The 22,260-nt window shown below is 33.6% G+C and overlaps 2 protein-coding genes across 2 annotated transcripts; both read left to right on the top strand.

Moving 5' to 3' along the window:
• The first annotated feature begins 1,408 nt into the window (after positions 1-1,408).
• Positions 1,409-2,730, top strand: LOC139849849 (protein FAR1-RELATED SEQUENCE 12-like). Its single transcript, XM_071839468.1, has 2 exons — positions 1,409-1,445; positions 1,490-2,730. The coding sequence occupies exons 1-2, from the start codon at positions 1,409-1,411 to the stop codon at positions 2,728-2,730; spliced, it is 1,278 nt and encodes a 425-aa protein (XP_071695569.1).
• Positions 2,731-3,890: 1,160 nt separating this feature from the next.
• On the top strand, positions 3,891-6,365 carry LOC139849848 (serine/threonine-protein phosphatase 7 long form homolog). The gene is made up of 4 exons (XM_071839467.1): positions 3,891-4,134; positions 4,856-5,433; positions 5,731-6,177; positions 6,252-6,365. Exons 1-4 carry the CDS (start codon positions 3,891-3,893, stop codon positions 6,363-6,365), a joined length of 1,383 nt encoding a protein of 460 aa, XP_071695568.1.
• Positions 6,366-22,260: the final 15,895 nt, after the last annotated feature.

Raw genomic sequence — 22,260 nt, 5'->3', positions numbered from 1 at the left:
TGAAACACCGGGTTGCAGGGAATCTGACACCTTTTCTGAAACCGGCCTTCCAAAGACCGGTTTTCCTTCTACTGTAACTCCATCAAACCCTATCTTTTCGTGTTTCCCTTTTACTGTATCACCATGAAACCCTATCTTTTCGTGATCAGTATTCAGAGCTTTGTATGTTTATTTAAATCACCATCATCTGCAATTTATTAACAACATCACAAACTAGTGAATACAAAACCAAACACATCAAAATGAGCTTTTTTTCATCATAAAATCACAGCTTGAAAACTACTAAAAACGCTTATCTCACACCAAAAAATGACTACAATTCGTCCGTTTATGATTCATTTTGTTTGGGGTGGCCAACTTACTTTCGAAAATAGTTGGCTAAGCGGTGATCAAGCAACAGTTAGAAGGACTTTTGTGTTGTCTAAGAAGATTAACTGTATGCAGTTAAACCAAATGGCATACAACTATGTAGGGGCCAATCAAAGAACACATTAGTTGAGAATGTTCTTGTGGTTTGTTTTCAATGGAAATGTTTGTAGAAATGAACTCACTGACGATCATACTTTGGAAAGTATTTATTTTTTCTCACTGAATGATCCGGAATATCAGGCTCAAATTGAAATTCAGTATGAGCAAGTCTTTTCAAACGCACAAGATTCAGGTTTTATGAATCTGATTGCAGAAATGGAAGCTGGTCCATCAGTAGTTGATGATGAAGTTCAAGAAGAACATGAAGACGCTGGTGATGGTATGTCAACCGACACTGACAATACAGTTGATCACTATAGTGTTGAAGAAAATGTTTCAGATGACTCCGGTAGAGAGGATGAAGTGCAAGTTCAACAAATTGCACCTGTTTCACGTTTCCATTGTGTTAAGGAAGGTGAGGCTAGTAATCCTATTGCATTCGATGATGACGACGAGGAATCATGGGTTGTTTGGAATTGTGATCAACCCGATGTTATTACAAAAGGAATGATGTTCAAGAACAAAGCTGAACTTTTGTATGCTGTTCGTAGATGGAATATACGAAATAATAGGGAGCTCATTGTTCAAGATAGTAGACCGGGTTATTTCAAAGCAAATTGCTATACAACTAGCTCAAATTACAAGGGTCCACAAGAAAGAAGACATTGTTCGTGGTCTATAAGTGGTTCAGTTCATAATAGATACAAGGTATGGAGAATTGTTAAATGGAAAGATCAACATAATTGTTATGGAAATGTCCAGGAAAACAACAATCGTTGTTTAACGTCTAGCTTGATTGCTACTGACATTGCTCATCAAGTGAGTAAAGACATTGCTTTTCCGGTTCAGAACATCCAAGCATACATAAAACACATATGGCGGGTGGATGTTAATTATGCTAAGGCATGGAATGCTAGGCGTATTGCCATTGAATGAATGTATGGAACTTGAGAAAGAAATTTTGCAGATCTGCCAAGGTATGTAAATGAATTACAACATACCAATCCCAATACAATTGTAGAATTCTTATATGGCCCTCGAGTTGAGAACGGTGTAGACACATTCAAGTATGTATTTTGGGCCTTTAGTCCAGCTATTAGAGCATATAGCCAGTGTATTCCGATAATTTGCATTGACGGAACCCATTTGAAAGGGGCTTACAATGGTAAGGTGCTTACCGCAGTTGGCAAAAATGCTAACAATCAAATTCTGCCAGTTGCTTTCGCAATTGTTGACAATGAAAGTAACGAGAGTTGGACTTGGTTTTTGGGTTTGTTGCAACTCCATGTTGTTGGCAATAGGAAGCTGTGTGTTATATCTGATCGCCACCAGGGTATCCTACATGCCATGAGTTTACAGACATATGGTTGGGAACATAGGTATTGTTTGCGCCATATTCGTAGCAACGTAATGAAACACTATAAAATTCAAGCGATCAAAAAGTTGTGTTGGACAGTCGGTTCGACAGCCAATCATATACTGTTCAAGAATGCTGTATCAGCACTTAGGGGGGTTAGTCAAGAGGCTTGGGATTATTTGGTAGATGCGGATTTAGGAATGTGGACTGTCTATAGGGATAGTGAAAAGAGTCGTTGGGGTAACACAACGACAAACATTGCTGAATCCCTCAATAACGTGTTGCGTCATGCCCGAATGATGCCGATTAGAGCGTGTATTGAATATACGTTTGACTACACTAGGCAACACTTTTACGATCAATATCGAGAATCTTTTCAATGGAATTCACCACTTTCCAAGAACATTTGGAAAATCTATCGCGAACGAGAAATAAGATCCCAAACATACAAAACAACATGTTACGATTACCAGAGACGTGTGTACAAGGTCCAGTCAACTTATCAAAGAAGCGGTGAAGGTGGCACCGATTACACCGTAAGGTTTGCTGCTAGAAAGTGTTCATGTGAAAGATGGCAACACCAAAGATTACCTTGCTCTCATGCTATTTCTGTTTGTAGCCATCTACATGAAGATGCAACCGTGTTGGGTAGTAAAAAGTACACAACTACTGTATGGAGACAACAATATAGCCATTTCTTTAATCCACTCAGAGACATGAGTTATTGGGCAACGGTTGACAGGAAAATTAAGGCTGATCCAACAAGATTGATCAAGCACAGGGGAAGGAAGAAATCGAAACGTTTTCCGGGCCAGATGGATGAACGTGAAAAGCAGAAACTAAAGTGTGGTATCTGCAGAGAAGAAGGCCACAACAGAAATACATGTCCTACTAGGTTTCCATAGTTATTTCACGTAATGGTTTGTTTAGTTTATTTTATGTTATGTGTGATTTGATTACGTTTTTAATTATGTATTTTGTTACCAAAAAAATGTAACCGTGTTTATGTCTATGAATAAAAGTGTTGTTCAAAAATTATTATTCAACTTAAGTATTATTTATTATAAATCTAGGAAATAATAAACAAAACTAATACAACATTTATTAAATGACTAAACTGTCCACTTCGCCATTTTATAGAAAAATATGTGAGTGTCTGTTTAACAAACGACCAAAGGCAAGTGTTAGTAGTTACCACAATGATAGTACACAAAAATATTTAGAACCCAAATCGACTTAAGCAATTCGTACCAACTGATACCATTTAGACATTTATTAATGAACACCACACGAACTACTTATATAAAACAATTATCTTAAATGCAATACGGCCTAGTTGCGTGATAGTATTCACCATCACGATCATAGAGCGTGTCGAATTCAATGGCGTCTTCAAAAACTCCAAATACAATATACAAAACAATTTTTTCACGGCGTATACATTCTTTCCCCGCTATTGTATACCATTCTTCATCAGACATCATTGCCTCGGGTTCAGTAATTCCTTCTTTATAATAGTAGATGTCCATCGAACGTTCATCTTCCGGTAACTTACTTCGAAGAAACTCTTCCAACTTCTCCATACCAAAGCCACATATATCTACGTTTTCAAACGTAGATATCTCCCCTTCTGTTAAACGAATTTCATCATTTTCGTAATCAAGATCACAGCCGTGATGAACTTCAATTGACACCATATTTGAAGTCATGATAGATTTGTAGTTTATAATGAATGATGATCATACACTTACTAATATTTATAGGAAAAATAGCAAATAAGTATATATAAAAAAAAAAAAAAACATGTACCAACCAAACCGGTGTTTGAAACACCGGTTTCAATAAAAAACAGTAAATGCTCCATTAACTTCAATGACCTGCCAACTTTTTACAGACGTATTGGTTTAATGACACGTAGCAAGCCGATGTTTAAAACACCAGTTTCGAAGATTTTAAATAACCGATCAACCAACCATCGGTCTGCATAAACTACTCCACTTAAACAATTTTCAAACGATTTTCTATTCAATTTCATTAAAATTTGTGTTCCTAAATACAAATAAATATGGATAATCAAGTGCGTGGTAGATCTATCCCTCTTAATCCGGATCTATTATTTTTACAATCACTAAACTCACATAGATCGTATTCGATATTTACCGAAAAGATTTCTAGTGATGCACTTATAAAGCCAAGAAGATGTGATTTAACATTTTGGCAACATATTAGTGATCTTCCAAATGAACGAATAAATGCACGGGTTGAAGGTTATCTTAATGCAAAGGGTTTGGGTTTAGTGTGCAAACTCGGTAAACAAAGATTGGATCACGCTCTAATTACAGCTTTGGTTGAAAGATGGCGCCCGGAGACGCATACTTTCCATTTCCCGATAGATATTTTTTGATGTTTTTAATTATGTTTATATTGTTAGAGTTAATTATAGATATAATATGTTTCATATATTTTGTTAGATATAATTATGATTATAATGTTAGATAAATTGTTAGATATAATATTGCTAGATAAATTATGGATATAATTGTTAGAAAAATCATATGAATATAATTGTTAGATAAATCATTTGAATATAATATTGTTAGATAAATTGTGATTATAAAACGTTAAGCATTATAATATTGTTATTGATAAAATGTTGAATATAATTGTTAGATAATAATCATTTGGATATAATATTGTTAGATAAAATGTTATTGATAAAATGTTGAATATAATTGTTAGATAATAATCATTTGGATACATAATTTTTAGATAAAATGTTATTGATAAAATGTTGAATATAATTGTTATATAATAATCATTTGGATATATAATTGTTAGATAAAATGTTATTGATAAAATGTTGAATATAATTGTTAGATAATAATCATTTGGATTTTATATTGTTAAATAAAAAGTTAGATAAAATGTTACGTAGTAGATAAAAATTTAGATAATAATCATTTCTATATTATGTATTAGGTTTTTATATATTACATAAATGTATACGTATTATTTATTTAACTTACGTAGGAGAAGCAACTATAACGTTGCAAGATGTTCAAATTCTATGGGGTTTACCCATAGACGGCCCCCCTGTTACCGGAATATGGCATTCTATGGAAGATGCCCAATGGCGACAATTAGTTACTCAATATTTAGGGATTGCCGATAACCATATTGCTGAAGCGGATATACAGACAGGAAAGATCAAAATATCTTGTTTAATCAATGAATTGAATAGAGAAGTTGTAGAGATTGAGGAACGTATCCAACAACGGGCTAGAGTCTACATGTTGGCACTAATGGGTGGCGTCCTATTCTCTTACGCTAATGCCCACGATGTCCCGTTGAACTATATTTGGAACATCATAGACTTGAGTCCCGAGCCTCGTTTGAGTTGGGGTAGTGCGGTTCTAGCACACCTTTATAGAAATTTGTGTCGTGCCGCTCAATCTGAAGATGCAAAGAGCATCAATGGTGCGACGCTTTTACTACAACATTGGGCGTATGAAAGAATACAAACCCTCGCGCCAAAACTCAGACACGATGTACTCTTGGAGCCCCCGCTACCAAACGGTATGGGACAGCCACCATTGAAGGAACGTATGGTTCGAGGTATATTAAATATACACTATTCTCTTAATATATCAACAACTATAATATAGTTATATATATACATATATCAATAACTATAATTGGTATGTAGGTGGCATGGAAAAAGGACACACAGAGTTACGCCCGCACATGTATTAGGAACGTGTCGGTCGGCACTTACGGCATTAAGAGGCAGAGAGGTATATATATATATATATATATATATATATATATATATATATATATATATATATATATATATATATTCTATAAATTAGTTGATTTTTATAGTATGTGGAATGTTTTTGCAGTTTTGCTGGTGTCCGTATGATGATAACTTACAGAGCCGACTTCCCGATGAATGTCTAGCTGATAGGGAGTTGTGGTCATACCGTAGCCCAATTATATTTTGGTCTACTATTGAGTTGCATCTACCAGATAGGGTCAACAGACGGTTCGGTTGGATTCAAGATATTCCAAATTCGGACATGTTCACTCAGGAGATGCATCGTATAGTTCACAACACAAGCCTAAAGTCCAAACAGAATGCCGATTTGACGAAAAGTTTCCCACAAGTCAATTTCCTTCCCCATTGGAGGGACCGACATCAGCATCTGCATCGTGGTGTGGACGGGTTGGGCACGGTTGCTGACTACTTTCAGTGGTATAATGCGCGCACGGTTACACACATTACAAATCCTGGAAACGTACCACCAGCCAACACATATCCTAGATGGGCAGGAACTACTAATGTTTATGTAAGTAACTAAATTGTAATATTTAAATTAACTATATTGGTTCTAATATTCAATTACTTTTAACTAATATGCAGGAGGAGGGGCTTATGAGGATACGGAGACACGCATTAACTCAAATGCAACCGGACAGTCAACCAAACCCACAACCATTTCTTGACATTCCAAATCAAATTTTCAACTACACATAATTTAATGACCCGTAACATCCCTATCATTTTTATTCATCACAAAACTTCAATTTTCCGGATAATGTTAACTATTATCCTTCGCAAACTCAAAATACCCCTTACCAAACAAATCAGGGTGAATCCTCTCAGTATAACCTTCACCAAACAAATCAAGGTAATTCCCCTCATAATTTGAACATGGATGAATTTTTCAACTACAACATTGGTACCCGTAGTCATAGTCCGATCATACCGCGAGATTTTGGAGGTACATCACAGGTAGGAGTTGACGATGACCACATAGCGGATATAGGAGCTGATGACGATACCACCCCAGAACAATAAGTCCGGAGGGGTGAGAGGAATAGAAGACTAACATTGTGTGGAACCGGTGGACACCTACGCGTTCCACCTGGACGGGGACGAGGACGTCATGGGCACTGATTGTTTGTATTTTAATTTTAATTTCCAGAAACTATGTAATTTTTATGTTTGAAAATGTATTTTAAATTCATATGTCTTATATAAAGTTCTAAAATCGTATTAATTATATTATTAAAGTACACAATTAATTATATTATTAACAACTAATACAACAACTTAATTTTATTTTAAACGACAAATTTCAAACCACAAAACACAGCTAAAAGCTTTATTTTTAACAACAACATAAACATAAAGATAACAAATTTCTACGCAGATCCGCCGTCTCTCAGGTACACTTTCACTAAACTCCTTCGCGTAATGTTAAGGTAGTGGACATAACTCGATGGACAAAAAATGCTACAATTTTGTATCACCAAAACAGATCCCTCGCGTATGCCTTTAACACCTTCATACTTTCCTTGCAAACCATCAATGATCTTGCTACTAATTGATGCCTTGATTGTACCAGTAGAGTCCTATTAATAAATGATAAACGCTTACATTAGTACATTCTAGTGAAACCCATACAATTTTTGAAAAAATATAAATGGATCGTTTAAACTCACTTTTAGCGTTATAGATAGATCGCCTACAACATTTGGAGCACAAGTCTTGATAACACCAACAACCTGATCGACCCAGTAACACTTACGTTGTGACAGAATGTCTGCTATATTAGACCTCCCTGCAGTCACAAAAATTAAATAAAATGTCACAGATTTTTCTAGGTTTTTTATATAACAAAACACAATATTATTGTTTACCTCCGTATGGATATGCAAACTCCATGGCGTTAATCCACGGAGCTTTTGTAAAGGAATCATCAAATTCAGCTTTGTTTATCACTTCCCTTATAAAATCTTGCGTGGACTTCTCATCCACAACGTTATTCTCATTATTGCGAAGTTCGTACGCATCTTGGAAAACACCAGCGGGTCCGGGAATACGGTACGATAGTTGGTTCGTTTTGTTAGACCCAGAACCGCGCAACATAGGTCGTGGTGGTGTAAAAGGTTCTGGTTGCTTTTGTTTTTTACGAGTAGGTTGGGGTGAAGGTGGCGACCGGGTCGCCGAACCAGTCGGCAACGGGGTCGACACCAAAGTGGTTTGAGCGCGACTAGTAAGGGGTACAGGTTGAGTTCGTTGCGAACCAATATAGGTTATGTCGGAATCATCGATATCAAGAAGGTATTCTCATCCATCATTTTCGGAATTAGACATTTTGTTGTTTTTGAATTGCAGTTGTGTTGTTTTTGTGATGTTATTTGATTGAAGATTATGATAGTATAAATAGAGAAAAAAAATCCTACGTTTGCTTGATACTTCAATGTGATACAGTAAGGATATAGTAAGCATACAGTGATACATCAAAGTGATAAGGGAAAATATACAGAAAAAGCGAAACCGGCCTTTCAAAGACCGGTTTCAGAAAAGGTGAAGATTCCTCTGCAAACCGGTGTTTTAAACACCGGTTTAGGGCTCTGGTGGCAAATAGTGCTCGTTCATGTGAAGATGTGGCAGAAAAAGGTCGAAACCGGTGTTTGAAACACCGGCTTGGAAGTGACACATGTAAACCCGGCGTTTGAAACACCGGTTATACTAGATTTGTAAACTTTGGTTTCTAATTTCTAGTTCTGTAAAGTTTGTAAAAAACGTTACCATTTTGAAAAAAAATTCTACTTTAAACGGAGTCGATAAATTGAGGAAGGTGGGTAGGTGTATCGCTTTGTAGAAGATTTATGCTGAACTTTGTTACCAATTAAAAACCAGGGAGGCTATGGAGGCGATTACTATGGAAGGTAATTTTTTGCACTATCTAATCTTTGATATGATTTTTGAGCAGGTTTAACAATTTTGTAAAATTTTACGTTAAATTGTGTGCCTTAACCGATATATTAAAAAGTCTAACTACAAGGTAAACGGGAGACGATCATGATATAAAGTCTTACAAATAATTTAGGATTGTCATCCTAGTTAAATCGGGCATTGTTCCATTCAACTTGTTGTTGGCTAGAAACATACAACAGAAAAAGTCAACTTTCTGGATGAAAATAAAAATTCATGTTTTCTGTAAGTTTTATGTTGTCCAACTTACAGCTGGTTGATCAAGGTAAGATTGTTGACGTTTGAAGGGACATTCCCGCTCAATGAATTCCTGTTTAGACGTCTATCTCATGCATCGAAAGTCGAAGGTGATAGTCAGTACAATGTACACATAACTTCTTTTGAGTACAGGTGGCAAACTTGATCCTTTACCGATCAAATTTGGTCAAATCCAAAAAGAATTACTCAATAAGAAATAGGTCAAGAGTTGCCAAAAGCGTAACTAAAACACCGCGTATACTCTAAATCATTGATTTGAAAAATTAGATTGTTAGTTTGAAATGAACAATTTTACCTAGTTTGACTCAACCAGCTAAACCCGTTCTTACCCACATGCGCGACCTGCCCATTGTGCCACCTCTAAATTTGTGTACGTACAACACCTCAAGAGTCTGAACCGACCCCAGTGTGAATGGAATGGTGCCTGAAAATTGGTTATCTTCAAATAGCATGCTCAATTAACGCATATTAACCAAAAATAACGAATCACATCTAAAGCTAGTTACGGGATCAAGTTTGCAAAAAACATACACATGTTTAAGAGTCATTTCAGAGTTGAAGAGCTGATCTGGTATTTCACCTGATAAATTGTTCTTGCCAAAGTCACTGTAAAAAAAAAATACATAACTGTTTTACTGCCAGATACTCATTACACTTAAATAGTAAAAATAACTCACAAGTGCTTTGTGTTAACCAACAAATCAAGTCCTATTGAGGAAACATCGTATCGGTTCTGTTTAAATACAATGAATAACCTTTCTACGTACTTAACCTATTTACTGTTATTTTTATATTTATTTGTATTAGGTATTAAATATATCTAATAACTTTGTAGTGTAATTTATATTGTTAATGTTAACTTCTCCGTAAATCAGCATACATATGTGACCTGAATCGAAGAATTCTAGAAGTATACTCGTATATTGCTTTTACTCTTTTTATTTACTCATATCTATATCTATATCTATATCTATATCTATCTATATCTATACTATATATAATAACAAACATAAAAATATGTCATCAAAAAATAAAACACCTAATTCAAGCCATCCATTAACAAGCATCTCTCTAATCTAGACCCTTAAAATCTCCATGTCATGATTATGACCTCATAATCTCAATGTTTAGAATTAAAGAGACTAAAATACCCTTCATCTTAAAATAAGCACGGGACTAACTTCAAAAAAATAAGGTTCTTGAGAAAGCTTTTCATTTACAAAGAAAATACAACAGAAACACCCTATTTGATCTCTCAAAAAAACCTCCATCGACCAAATATCATTCATTCAAATACATCCAATCCTCAAAATCAAACACAACAACATCTATCTGCTGTAGAATTCAATTGAACAACAATTTTTATCAAGAAATATGAAAATAGGAGTTTCCGATTCCTTTTGTTTCTATAATACTCGCCGTCGCTGCTAATTTTACGTTGAAAACCCTAATTTTCTCTTTCGTTGAAAACCCTAATTTTCTCTATAAAAACACATAGCAATCATCAACATCAAAAATAACTTCTTCTAGTTTCAGCTTGAGTTTTACTGATAACATTTAATATGAAACCACAAAAAAAAAAAAAAAAACAAAAAAACAAAAAAAAAAAACCCCTAAATACCTCTCAAAACAGCTCACGACAACCATCAAAATCGCTAATGAATTCTTCCTTCAGGCGACTATCAAATTCGTAAAATAGGGGTTTGCAAATCAGAAATCTTCAACGGGATGGATGTTCTTAGATATAATATTGGGATGCGAAATAGGCTTCGTCGTTGATAACCAGTTCAAACTATGCTAGCACTTCAATTGATTTAAGGTAACACATTAATTTAGGGTTCACATTCATTTAATCAGAATTTTTCTTTTGTTTAATTTGACTTTGTTTGTAAGTGTCTGTTTGTTTTGATCTGAGAACTATGTGTATTTATTTTCTTTCATGTTATTACACTGAAGTTATAAAAAATAAGTTTATATTTGCAGTTTTGTTTTGCTTTTCATGCCTCTAAATGTATAAAAAATAAGTTTTGTTTACTTCGTCTTTATTTGATTTATGATCATCCTTAGCAGTTTTACTTCATTTTCTATGTTAGAGTGCCTCTACTCCCATAATGACTCAAGGGGCATTAAAGACAGTGCACTATTATTCAATTGATGTAGCACTACTTTACCTGTAAATGGTACTGCACATATCAGATGCAAAGTATGGTGGAGACCAACCCTGGTATTATCTCAGCCAATTTTAATTTGCAGATGCTTTGAATCTGATTTTGGATATTTCTTAATAATGTAAAGTCTAAAAAATTCAAAGCATTGGTTGAGAGTCATTAATAATATGGATGCTGTCATTGTACGTCCTCTTCCCATTTAGTAATTCAAACTAATAAGTCATTTAGTTAAGTGGTTTAGACTTTGGGTTGATCAGGTTACATAACTCATGGAAGAGGAAGTATGTTTGCTTATTAATATATATTTTCCTATTGTTGTAGGTTGATTTTTAAGAAGATTATCATAGACATTTGTAACACTTGATCCATCATCCATATAAATTCTATGATTGGTTAACTAATTTGCTTTAAGACATTGTACATCATGACTAGCATCTACTACAAGTTAAATTATCAAATATTTTAAACCTTCTATAGCATTATCAGCTTCTCTATCAAGGAATGACAACTATTACAAGTATGTAGTGTTTTTGCAGGTATACCTGGGTTTTTTGGATTTGATATTTTAGCACGCCTACTACTTGCGAATCGCTTCATCTAAAAACCCTAATAGTAATAATTTGATTGTTGCGGAGTCCAGAAGTCCCAATCTTCCTCTAACGTTTCTTTTTTCATCCAAAATCATCTCGGATTACTTTTCACCCTTTGAATCCTTTAATCGTGATCTACAATTATCCCTCGCCACGACTATCAGCACTTCTTTTGCCTGATCAAAAACTGGAACCAAATTCTCATATTTTTGAAACCATATGGGAACTCGACTAAGAAGATGACGATTTCACATATTTATGGTATGCAATTTTGTCAACTTATTCAAATTAAGGATTTTTCCTTGTCATTAATTATATACACATTAGGGTTTTATAATTTTTATTCTTTCTAATGATTATGTATCATAATTTGAGTTGATTTTTTTATTGGAATATTGTAGCATACATATCTATTGTCAATTCAGAAGCAAAATTGGTAAAGAGTGATACAGTGCCTCGAATCTTCCATTGAAATGTCTCAGGTAAAACCTATACACTCTGTATTTCATAATTGTTTTTTGTTTCTAACGCTAAAATTGAACGATTTAACTCCATTGTTCAAACTTGTAACCATTAAATGTATTTGGTATTAATCGTTATCATGTGGAATGGTTTGATACTTATTTGGTTGGTACATGTTTCATGGTCATGTGGATTAATTTCACACTTATCTTGCCTTTTGATTTAACTGTGTATGTACATGCTTCATGCTCATGTCGATTATATTGGTACTTATTTGGTTCAAAGGTTCATGTTTTATTAGTATGTTTTTAGCAAACAACCTTTTGGTGCTATTTATACTTGGGCGGGAAAATGGTTAAGCTTGGCATGTGTCTCGCACGTGCCGTCGCAAATGATCCATAACAGTTTGATAATGGTGGCACTGGTTGGGACTCTAATGAAAGTATAGATTTTAGCTCCGGTCCTACTTGTTCGAATTTTTTTATCTTTCATCTGTAACTATTGTTTCGTATGTGTATATTTGTATGTATATAGGGTTTAGTGCTAATGACTGATGGTTATGTGTGTTATAATTTCGCTTATATCTTGAGTTTATGCACACATTTTATCCTTAGTTTGTACATCTGTTTGCACATAGCTATTCTAGCAAAGTCTGAGATATTACAAGATCCTCTCTAACATGGAAAAGGATTTCACAGCTTGAAAATTGTGAAGCTAGATTTGTCAACTTGTCACTATTTTTGCTGTTTAAAAAAATAGACATATCTGATATAGTTCCTCAACTACAGATAATAGTATTCAATGTGTAGTTCTTATGTAACTACACAGAGGTTACAAAGAAGTTATTATTTAACTACACTTTATTATATATCAAGTATAGTTCTTATTTAACTTTGATAATAACATTCTTCTCAAGCAGGGTGGTTACGAAGAAGTTCTAGATTCTTTAGTTACTGATGTAGATTTCTAAATATCCTTTTACTATTGCATTGTGATTGTAAATTTTGAACTGAATTTTCAGGGGCACTTCTAATGCAGAAGCTTGATCGTACGAGAACCATACCGAATACAAATATACGGGCTGAACTAAATGGAGGAAGTTTTACACTCTCTACACCAGTGTAATGTTCTCTTTAACTATTTAAGTTTGCAATATGTGCTAAAATTTGTAGTTTAATGACTAATGGTTGGGTATAATGGTCAATATGGGTCATTTGTATTCGTCTTTGGGTTGAAATAATTCTCTTTCGCAGCCATTTGGAGGGTTGGATTTTGGAATGCCACTGGAAGTGGATGGAAAAGGAGTTATCAGTATCTAATGGTAAAAATTTTGTACGACTTCCTTTTTATCTAATTAGATAACCTTATAAATTACTATCTCATATATGTGATGCTGATAAAGGTGTCTTATAACCTGACTTTGCTAAACAACTCATGATAATCAGGGGTTTGTAACCACAAATGGAATCAGTTATAGTGTGTGCAATTACATAAATGGACCGTCAAAAGCTCTCTATATAAAGGTTCTTATCGTTCATCTTTTTTACATGCTATTTTCACGTTGAAAGTATCTAACCAGTAGTGATAAGATATCAAGTGTGTTTAAACAGGTTGGGTACACTTAACCACCATCACTTTTTGTACATTGATTTGAAATTTAGTGGTGTTTGATGCAGTTCTATAACTGACTATTTCAGAGGGACGTAGTGACCATTTCATGAAAGACATGTCTTTTCATTAAAGAGCGACATCCATTAAATTAAGATCCACCAAGCAAGAACAATTGGGTCATATGTGACCCACAAGTGGCTAACTAGAACGCTTATGTTAGAGATGTACCCGAATATGATTTTGTGAAGCAACCATGAAGAACAAAATTTTTGATGTCATGAGTTGAAGTTAGTGCAATGTAGTGATTAAAGATAATATGATGATGAGTATTTTTAATGAATTTTCATCTACGATTCAAGTACACTTACGCGGTGAGTTTTAGTGCTTTGTAAAAACTGACTTTATTATAATCATGGAATATGCTGTGAGAAACCAAATATAATGTTTAAGATGAAAGTATAGCTTTTAGTGTTATTATGGTTTACATTTTTTTTTATTTGGTTTTTGCAACTTTAATAGATCATCATTATTATATAGTTTTTCTGCTTTCTAATCAATCGATCAAATGCTATATAAAATCCTATTATTTCAACAAATACAATTTCGATGGACCCTATAAAAAAGTCCCGCGAAGTCGCGGGCCTTAAGCTAGTTATAATAATAATAATAATAATAATAATAATAATAATAATAATAATAATAATAATAATAATAATAATAATAATAATAATAATAATAATAATAATAATAATTATTATTATTATTATTATTATTATTATTATTATTATTATTTCTATTATTATTACTATTACTAATAATAATAATACTAATAATAATAATAATAATAATAATAATAATAATAATAATTATTATTATTATTATTATTATTATTATTACTATTATTATTACTATTATTATTATTATAATTGAAAGTTTTTGTGAATTATGTGTCTTGCATTCATTCAATAATCCGTATATATAATACGGTGTACAACCAAGTATATCTCTTAGTTTAGTAACAATATAACTGGATACCCTATATACATGGTAGGATAATTACAATGGTGATCTATGCTAAAAATAAGTCTATATCCTCCTAAAATACGGTTGATGTGGGTTAACTTCTATTACTCCCCCACAGTCGAAACTCTCGGGTTACATATACATAAGCTGTTACGGAACTCCTGAAAGAGAATACGAGGCAATGATTTCCCGTGGAGAAAAGCATTTTTTACGTCTAGTTGGTGTATAGGCCATGATTTGGAAACGACAATGCTAAGAATCGTTCGTATAGTTGCGGGCTTGACAACCGGACTAAATGTCTCATAACAATCGATACCTTGTTGTTGTGATCTACCATCGGCAACTAACCGTGCCTTGTATCTTTCGAATGACCCGTCGAATTTCGTTTTATGTCTAAGTATCCACATTGATCGTATGACATTCATATTTGCATGACGAGGAACAAGGACCCATATTTTATTAGCAATAAGAGCTTGATATTCATCGGACATGGCATGATTCCATTTATGGTCGGAGAGAGCAACTTTGGGATTAGACGGGAGAGGTGAAACAGATTTGTCAAGTGAACTAGAAAGATTAAATTGCATTTTAGGTTTGAAAATACCTTACATGCTGCGAGTGATGATGGTACGCTGATTAGATGGTGGAACAACTTGAACTGGACTGGCGGATGTGTTTGAGTGTATTGGGCTGGATTTTGCAGGCTGAGGTGATGTAGAAGATGGTGGACTATTTGTTTGTGGGCTGGCTAGTGGGCTTTCGGAGTTAGGAGATGTTAGAGGCCCAGTTGGTGGCGTGTTTGATTCATCAAACTCGTTGGTAAGCTGTGGTAAGTCATCAACTAAATTAGGTTAATCATGGGAAGTTGTGTGTAGATAGAATAATGGGTGTAGTCCAGAAGATAGAAACTCGTATGACTTAGAGGCTGAAGGGGCATTAGTTGCAAAAGGAAATTTATGTTCATCAAAAAGAACATGTCTTGAAAGTATAATTTGATTGGTTGACAAGTTGTAACATTTGTATCCCCGATGATTTTGTGGGTAACCAAGAAAGACGCAAGGAACGGATCGGTTTTGAAGTTTATGGATAGCGGTGGAGGGAATGAGAGGGTAGCATAAGCAACCAAACACACGTATGTGTTTGTACGAAGGAGATCGATTGTATAGAAGGTGAGGAGGTGTAAGGTTGTGAAGTATTTTACTTGGAATTATGTTGATCATATAAGTAGCCATATCTAATGCGTGTGTCCATAACCGGTGGGGTACACTAGAATGAGATAAAATTGTGCGCATTACATTGTTAATTGCACGGATTTTTCTTTCGGCTTTGCCATTTTGAGAGGAAGTGTATGGACAAGAAAAATGAAATAGTATACCATTTTGAGCACAAAAATTGTGAAAGGCATGGTTATTATATTTGGTACCGTTATCACATTGAAAGGTTTTGATGGATTGTACGAATTGTGTTTTTACGTATGTGTGAAATTGAACAAATATATTATAGACTTGAGATTTAGAGTGTAGAGGAAAAGTCCACAAAAAATTAGTGTAAACATCTAGAAATAACATATACTCTCTCCGTCCCAATTTAATAGTCCCCAGACAAAAGGGCACATAGTTTTAGAAAATCCCACTAACCTCATTTCTCCACCAATAAAATATCTTCTCTCTCCAGATCCATCAATCAAATATCTCCTTTCCTTTCTATTTATGGAAGTGGACTATTAATTTGGGACATCCCAAAATGGAAAAACAGGACTATCTAATTGGGACGGAGTGTGATGACCCGGAAATTTTCGAACAAATTTAAACTTTAATCTTTATATTATTCCGACACGATAAGCAAAGTTTGTTAAGTTGAATCTCAAGAATTTTAAACTATGTTTATACATTCATTTAACCGCGACCAATTTCCAATAATTCACGAACCATTATATGAACGGACATGATTATATATGTATATGTGAATATATTATAACTTGAAAACGTTAACAAAGTATTAGATGTATAATACTTTACACGAATGTATTTGTTTCGATATAGGTTTAATATAATTATCAACAAAATTAAAAGATAATATCAAATGATTGATTTATCAGATACATTGTATGATCGTGAGTCTCTATTGAGAGGTCCACTTTGATTTAGGAAACCTTTCCTTTTTAACGATATTCGAAATAAATGGTAAAGTGAACAAATATGTCAATTAACGATTACTGGACAAAGGTTAATAGAGATTAACTTTCAACACAATGATTGTCTCGTGTCTCTTGATAAAGTTAATTATTTAGTTTTCTTAATATTGAAAACTTTTTACGACATAGATGAAACCTTTTAAAGAATGATTTTGAATATAACTAATTCTGGAAACCTAAATTATATTTATTCGATTTAGGTCAAATATATGAAAGCGTTCTTCGAAATAATAGATTTTTAATTATTATAACGCTTCGATAAAAAGATGTGAATGTAATTAGTTTTAGAGAACTATAGTTATTCGATTTAGTATGGGCACGTTTTTCGATATAATAGAATTTGATTGTTAAAATGTTTTTATGGATTTTCAATGATATGAAAATTAAAATAAAGATAAAATAAAGATTTCTAATGAGCACTAAAATACTACAACATTTCTTCTCAAGATTTCAAGTTAAAATGATGGAAATCACTAAACCTGTGCACTTGCACGAGAAAAATCATAACTAAATCATACTAACTCGAAAAAGGGTGATTCCGGTGTCCAGACATCCGTAACTCAAAAATCTACAACTTTCGTGAAGACACCATACGCGGACAACGTACCTATCTACGCGAAACGCGTAATGTTTGTCGACATAAAAAGTTTGTCGACATAAAAAGTGATGGCGGCTTACCTTTTTATTATTATTATATTATTATTTTACATATATATATATATGAACGAAGTACTTATTAGGAACTAAAAAAAACACTCACACTCTCACATAAATAAATCACTCTGTATATTTTCTAGCTTAAAATTTTAAATTAGTAGTATGGTACTGTAACAAGTGATACATGGGTATTTTAATTTGGGTTACAAACCGATTATAACTAAGGAAACTATGGGTTATTGCCAAGGAGGTTATGGGTAATATTCGGGGATATATTTATGAATCAAACCTAGTGTTTATCATCTCCGTTACGTCTACGTACTTTCCTACAATATTGAATCTCAATATTGATATGTTGAGATCTACGATTATTTGATAATCCGAGTTTCGGTCACATTACGATGAACAACTTTATATGCTGCTAAGGTGAGTTTCATTTACCTTTTTACCCTTTATATTTTTGGAACTGAGAATACATGCGCTGTTTTATAAATATTTTATGAAATGAATACAAACACTAAAACTGATTTTGCGTGAGTATATAGTCCCTTTTAAACTCTAAATATTTTGGGATGAGAATACATGCAAATGTTTTATTAACTGTTTTACAATAATTATATGCGTGAGTTTCATATGATCCCTTTTACTCTTTACATTTTTGGGCTGAAAATACATACAAATGCTTTATTAACTGATTTACAATATTTATATGCGTGAGTTTCATATGATCCCTTTTTACTCTCTACATTTTTGGGCTGAGAATACATACAAATGCTTTATTAACTGATTTACAATATTTATATGCGTGAGTTTCATTTGCTCCCTTTTTAATTGCTTTTGCAATCTATATTTTTGGGCTGAGAATACATGCAATTTATTTTAAACGCAATGGATACAAGTACATACTTAATTCTACACTGAGTTTGAACCGAAAATCCCTTAGCTTTGGTAACTAGTAACTGCCAGTTATAAGAACTGGTGGGCGCGAGTAGTAGTATATGGATCCATAGGGCTTGATATCCCTGTCCGAGCTAGAGCGCTAGCCTTTTAACGGACATATGCTATTTGAGAAGCGTACACGTTGGTTTGCGTGTATTATTAAGATGATTATACAAAGGGTATAAAATATATATACGTTAAGTTTAGTTACCAGGGTGCTCAATTTTGTAGAATATTTTGATAAACGTTTCTGGATGAAACAACTGAAAACTTGTGATTCACCTTTATAAACAGATTATGCATAACACTAAAACTATGAACTCACCAACCTTTGTGTTGACACTTGTTAGCATGTTTATTCTCAGGTTTCCTAGAAGTCTTCCGCTGTTTGCTTATATGTTATACAAGCCATGTGCATGGAGTCATACATGATTTATTCAAGAAAACGTTGCATTCACAAAATCATCACCATCCATCTTATTTTGACTGCATTGTCAACGGAAATACTATTGTAAACTATTATTTACGGTGATTGTTTATATGTAGAAATCATCAGATGTCGAAAACCTTTAATTTAAATATTCATATATGGTGTGCCTTTTCAAAAGAATGCAATGTTTACAAAACGTATCATATAGAGGTCAAATACCTCGCAATGAAATCAATGAATGATGTGTTCGTCCATATGGATTTGGAGCGATCGTCACAGTTGGTATCAGAGCGTTGGTCCTAGCGAACCAGGTCTTGCATGAATGTGTCTAACTGATAGTTGTTAAGATGCATTCGTAAGTCTGGACTTCGACTGTGTTTGCATGTCAAAAGTTTTGCTTATCATTTCTTGTCGTAAATTACCTGCTTATCATTCCTAGTCTAGACACGTCTTACTGCATTTATTGCATAAATAGTGTATAGACAAAAATTCATATCTTAGAGTATCTGTTACTGTAAACTTTTCCTGACATCTTCCGAAAATTTCTCCGTGATTTATGGAATTTGGTATTATATATACATATGTAAATTATGTAATGAAGAATACCAAACTAAATTCTATAATCTAATTCATATCAAAAATCATCTCCCTAATTATACAAGATGGATCCCTATCTAGTTCAAATTCCTTAAACTCTGACAGCTATTCCGATATAGATATTCACCTGAATTCTGAAGATAGTGTAACCGGAATGGATCAACCAATTAGCCATCATCTATTCTGGATGAATTGGGGATGGGTTCGTAGTCTACTTAATCATTGGAGGCAAGAAGAAGGTGATCCCTTCCATCCACCACATTGTCCTCTTGGCGAAGAACCTGAAGCACTTACCGGCGAACCTGTTCGAGACACTATTTTCTCTCTCATTTCCAGAGTATCTCGTCACGAAAATATACTATCTCAAATTCTGGATCTTATTCATCCTCTCGTCCGAACTGCCAATCATCCCGGTGTAGTAGAAGAAGTCAGCGAGCTTCGCGCTCGGGTAGTGGCTTTGGAGAATACGGTGCAAAGGTTATAAGCACTAGCAGCATCACCGGCATTAACAGTACCACCGACAACAACACCAACAGTACCATTATCACCACCAACAACATCCGTATCGCAAACCTCAACTTTACAATCTGTTCCACGAGCATCAACGTCATACGCACCGTAGTTACCAAGAAATACCAGCAACAATAACCGATGAAGTATTAACTCATTTCCCTTGAAGAAATTTTATGTATATTTAATATATATGAATTTTGAAATCAAAATAAATTTTTTCGTACTAAGCTATTACGTGTGAATCTTAACTGGTAGGTACTACCCGGTTAGTTCATATTACTAATATGCAATGATGTACATCCTTCCTTAACACCTTAACCATCGTTAACTACAATCTCTGTTTCAATCTAATGAATTTCATTTCATAATAAACCAAGTGTATTATTCAATTACATAATTGATTTTACATTTTCATTTTTGATGTACTCGAAACTATCCAGAAAACATCATATGTGCCTTGTAAGGTTCACAAGAATTTCACGAGCATTAACATCCTTCACCAATGAATATCAATAAGAATAAATAATGAAGTATTGATTTCATTAGCGAAATACTCCGCAAAGATTAAGTAATCTTTAATATTTTAGAGATTATTCATTTCTAATTCCAGCCAAAAATCAAATGAGCTTAATATGATATTAACTCATTAAATCTGTATTACATCTGAAGAAAATATACATACATATATTTTCATAAAAACGGTAATAAAAATTCTTTTGTACAAAGTATTAATTGTGAAATCTTTAACGGGTAGGTAATACTCGGGAAATATATAAGTTCACAATTAATATGTTATACTGTACATTCTTTAACTTTGATTCAAAAATTATGCTCACAGCGATATACAATCGTTTCCATACAAATTCAATTACATATTCTGATATTGACGGATCAGAATCCAAGCCAAGATTTAATGGGTGACATCATTCTTAGATCTCTACATCTTTTAAAGCTATACTTTGACTTCAAAATGGCGAAAGATCCTTTAGCATTGTTATTACCGAAAATAATCTTGCAATCCCTGTTTAAAGTATCCAGTTTTACCACACTTCTAACCAGTCAACTTCTACTTTTCAGATTAGCCTTATTATAACCTTGATATATACGTTTTTGTTACTGGGGAACCTTTCATGTTCCACCACATTAGCAGTAAATTTACCAACAACTTCATTGATCTTTGACCTTCCGAAAAATCCTTATACTCATTGAAACCGTATCATGTACTCATCCACATCTTGTAACGGCAATTGACATACCAACTATCGGGAATTAGCAATCAGTATTTTGAAATCTTGTAGCACGTCTACGCCAACAGTTATATGTGTACATATAACGTCTACCTCCTGGACTTACATACTTCAAATGTGAAATTTCCAAAAAAACACCCCAAACTACGAAACTAGTTCTCCGAATTTTGGAAAAATGTTGATGAAGCAGCAAAAACTGTAAACGACCTTAACAGTTAAAAGTTTGATGATAAAGAATAGTATGGTGGTAAAGCTGAGAAAAAGAGAAGGTTTGGAACTGGAAAACGAATTGAGCAGACCATGAAGGAGGCTGTGGACAAATCACAAAGATGAAATCTACCTTCAAAGAATCCAAATGATTCAGTGTCTGCTGAAACCATTAGTAAGAACCTTACTCCTCATTCTAAACCTTCACAGACAGATTTTCCACATCATCCTCTGATATTAAAAATTCTAAGATATCATCGTATATTTTATTATAAATATCCTCGATATTTCTGGAGATATCTTCATAACTATTCTTATCTGAAATCATTCATCTCTTCACGCTATCTTTATTACATCATAAAAGAAACTATTTTAGTTTCTAAATTCTGAAACCTTCAAGTTTAAAATATGAATGTTTTGAAGTATTGTTGGGAACTGAAACATGAATTAGTATAATATAATGACACTTGATCAACGTGATTATATTACAGTAAGTCATGCTGAGTTTCTAATGGAACGTGATAAAGGTTCACAGATCCCACCCTCATCATGAACCATGTTACATAACTCTTTCATTCTATATAATCTCTAAATATATCAAGAAAATATATTTCTTGATGATTCGGTCTTTTCCGGATATTATGGTAATTTGATAAATCAAGATCGTGCCATTACAATTCCCTTCTTAGAACATTAACTATGTTCATTTCAAAATCCATACCTACTAATTCTGGACCATTATCCGCTTG

Source organism: Rutidosis leptorrhynchoides, chromosome 5 (assembly GCF_046630445.1).
Source record: "Rutidosis leptorrhynchoides isolate AG116_Rl617_1_P2 chromosome 5, CSIRO_AGI_Rlap_v1, whole genome shotgun sequence".
NCBI lineage: Eukaryota > Viridiplantae > Streptophyta > Magnoliopsida > Asterales > Asteraceae > Rutidosis > Rutidosis leptorrhynchoides.
The sequence above is the reverse complement of the archived record's forward strand: the minus strand, read 5'-3'. Positions and strand labels throughout refer to the sequence as shown.

Bases quoted from the DNA above. Each gene is read 5' to 3' on its own strand.
- LOC139849848 (XM_071839467.1), top strand. From the start codon at position 3,891: ATGGATAATCAAGTGCGTGGTAGATCTATCCCTCTTAATCCGGATCTA. The intron at 5,434-5,730 runs GTTCGAGGTATA...ATGTTTTTGCAG, and splicing joins CACCATTGAAGGAACGTATG to TTTTGCTGGTGTCCGTATGA. The intron at 6,178-6,251 runs GTAAGTAACTAA...ACTAATATGCAG, and splicing joins CAGGAACTACTAATGTTTAT to GAGGAGGGGCTTATGAGGAT.
- LOC139849849 (XM_071839468.1), top strand. From the start codon at position 1,409: ATGGAACTTGAGAAAGAAATTTTGCAGATCTGCCAAG. The intron at 1,446-1,489 runs GTATGTAAATGA...ATACAATTGTAG, and splicing joins AATTTTGCAGATCTGCCAAG to AATTCTTATATGGCCCTCGA.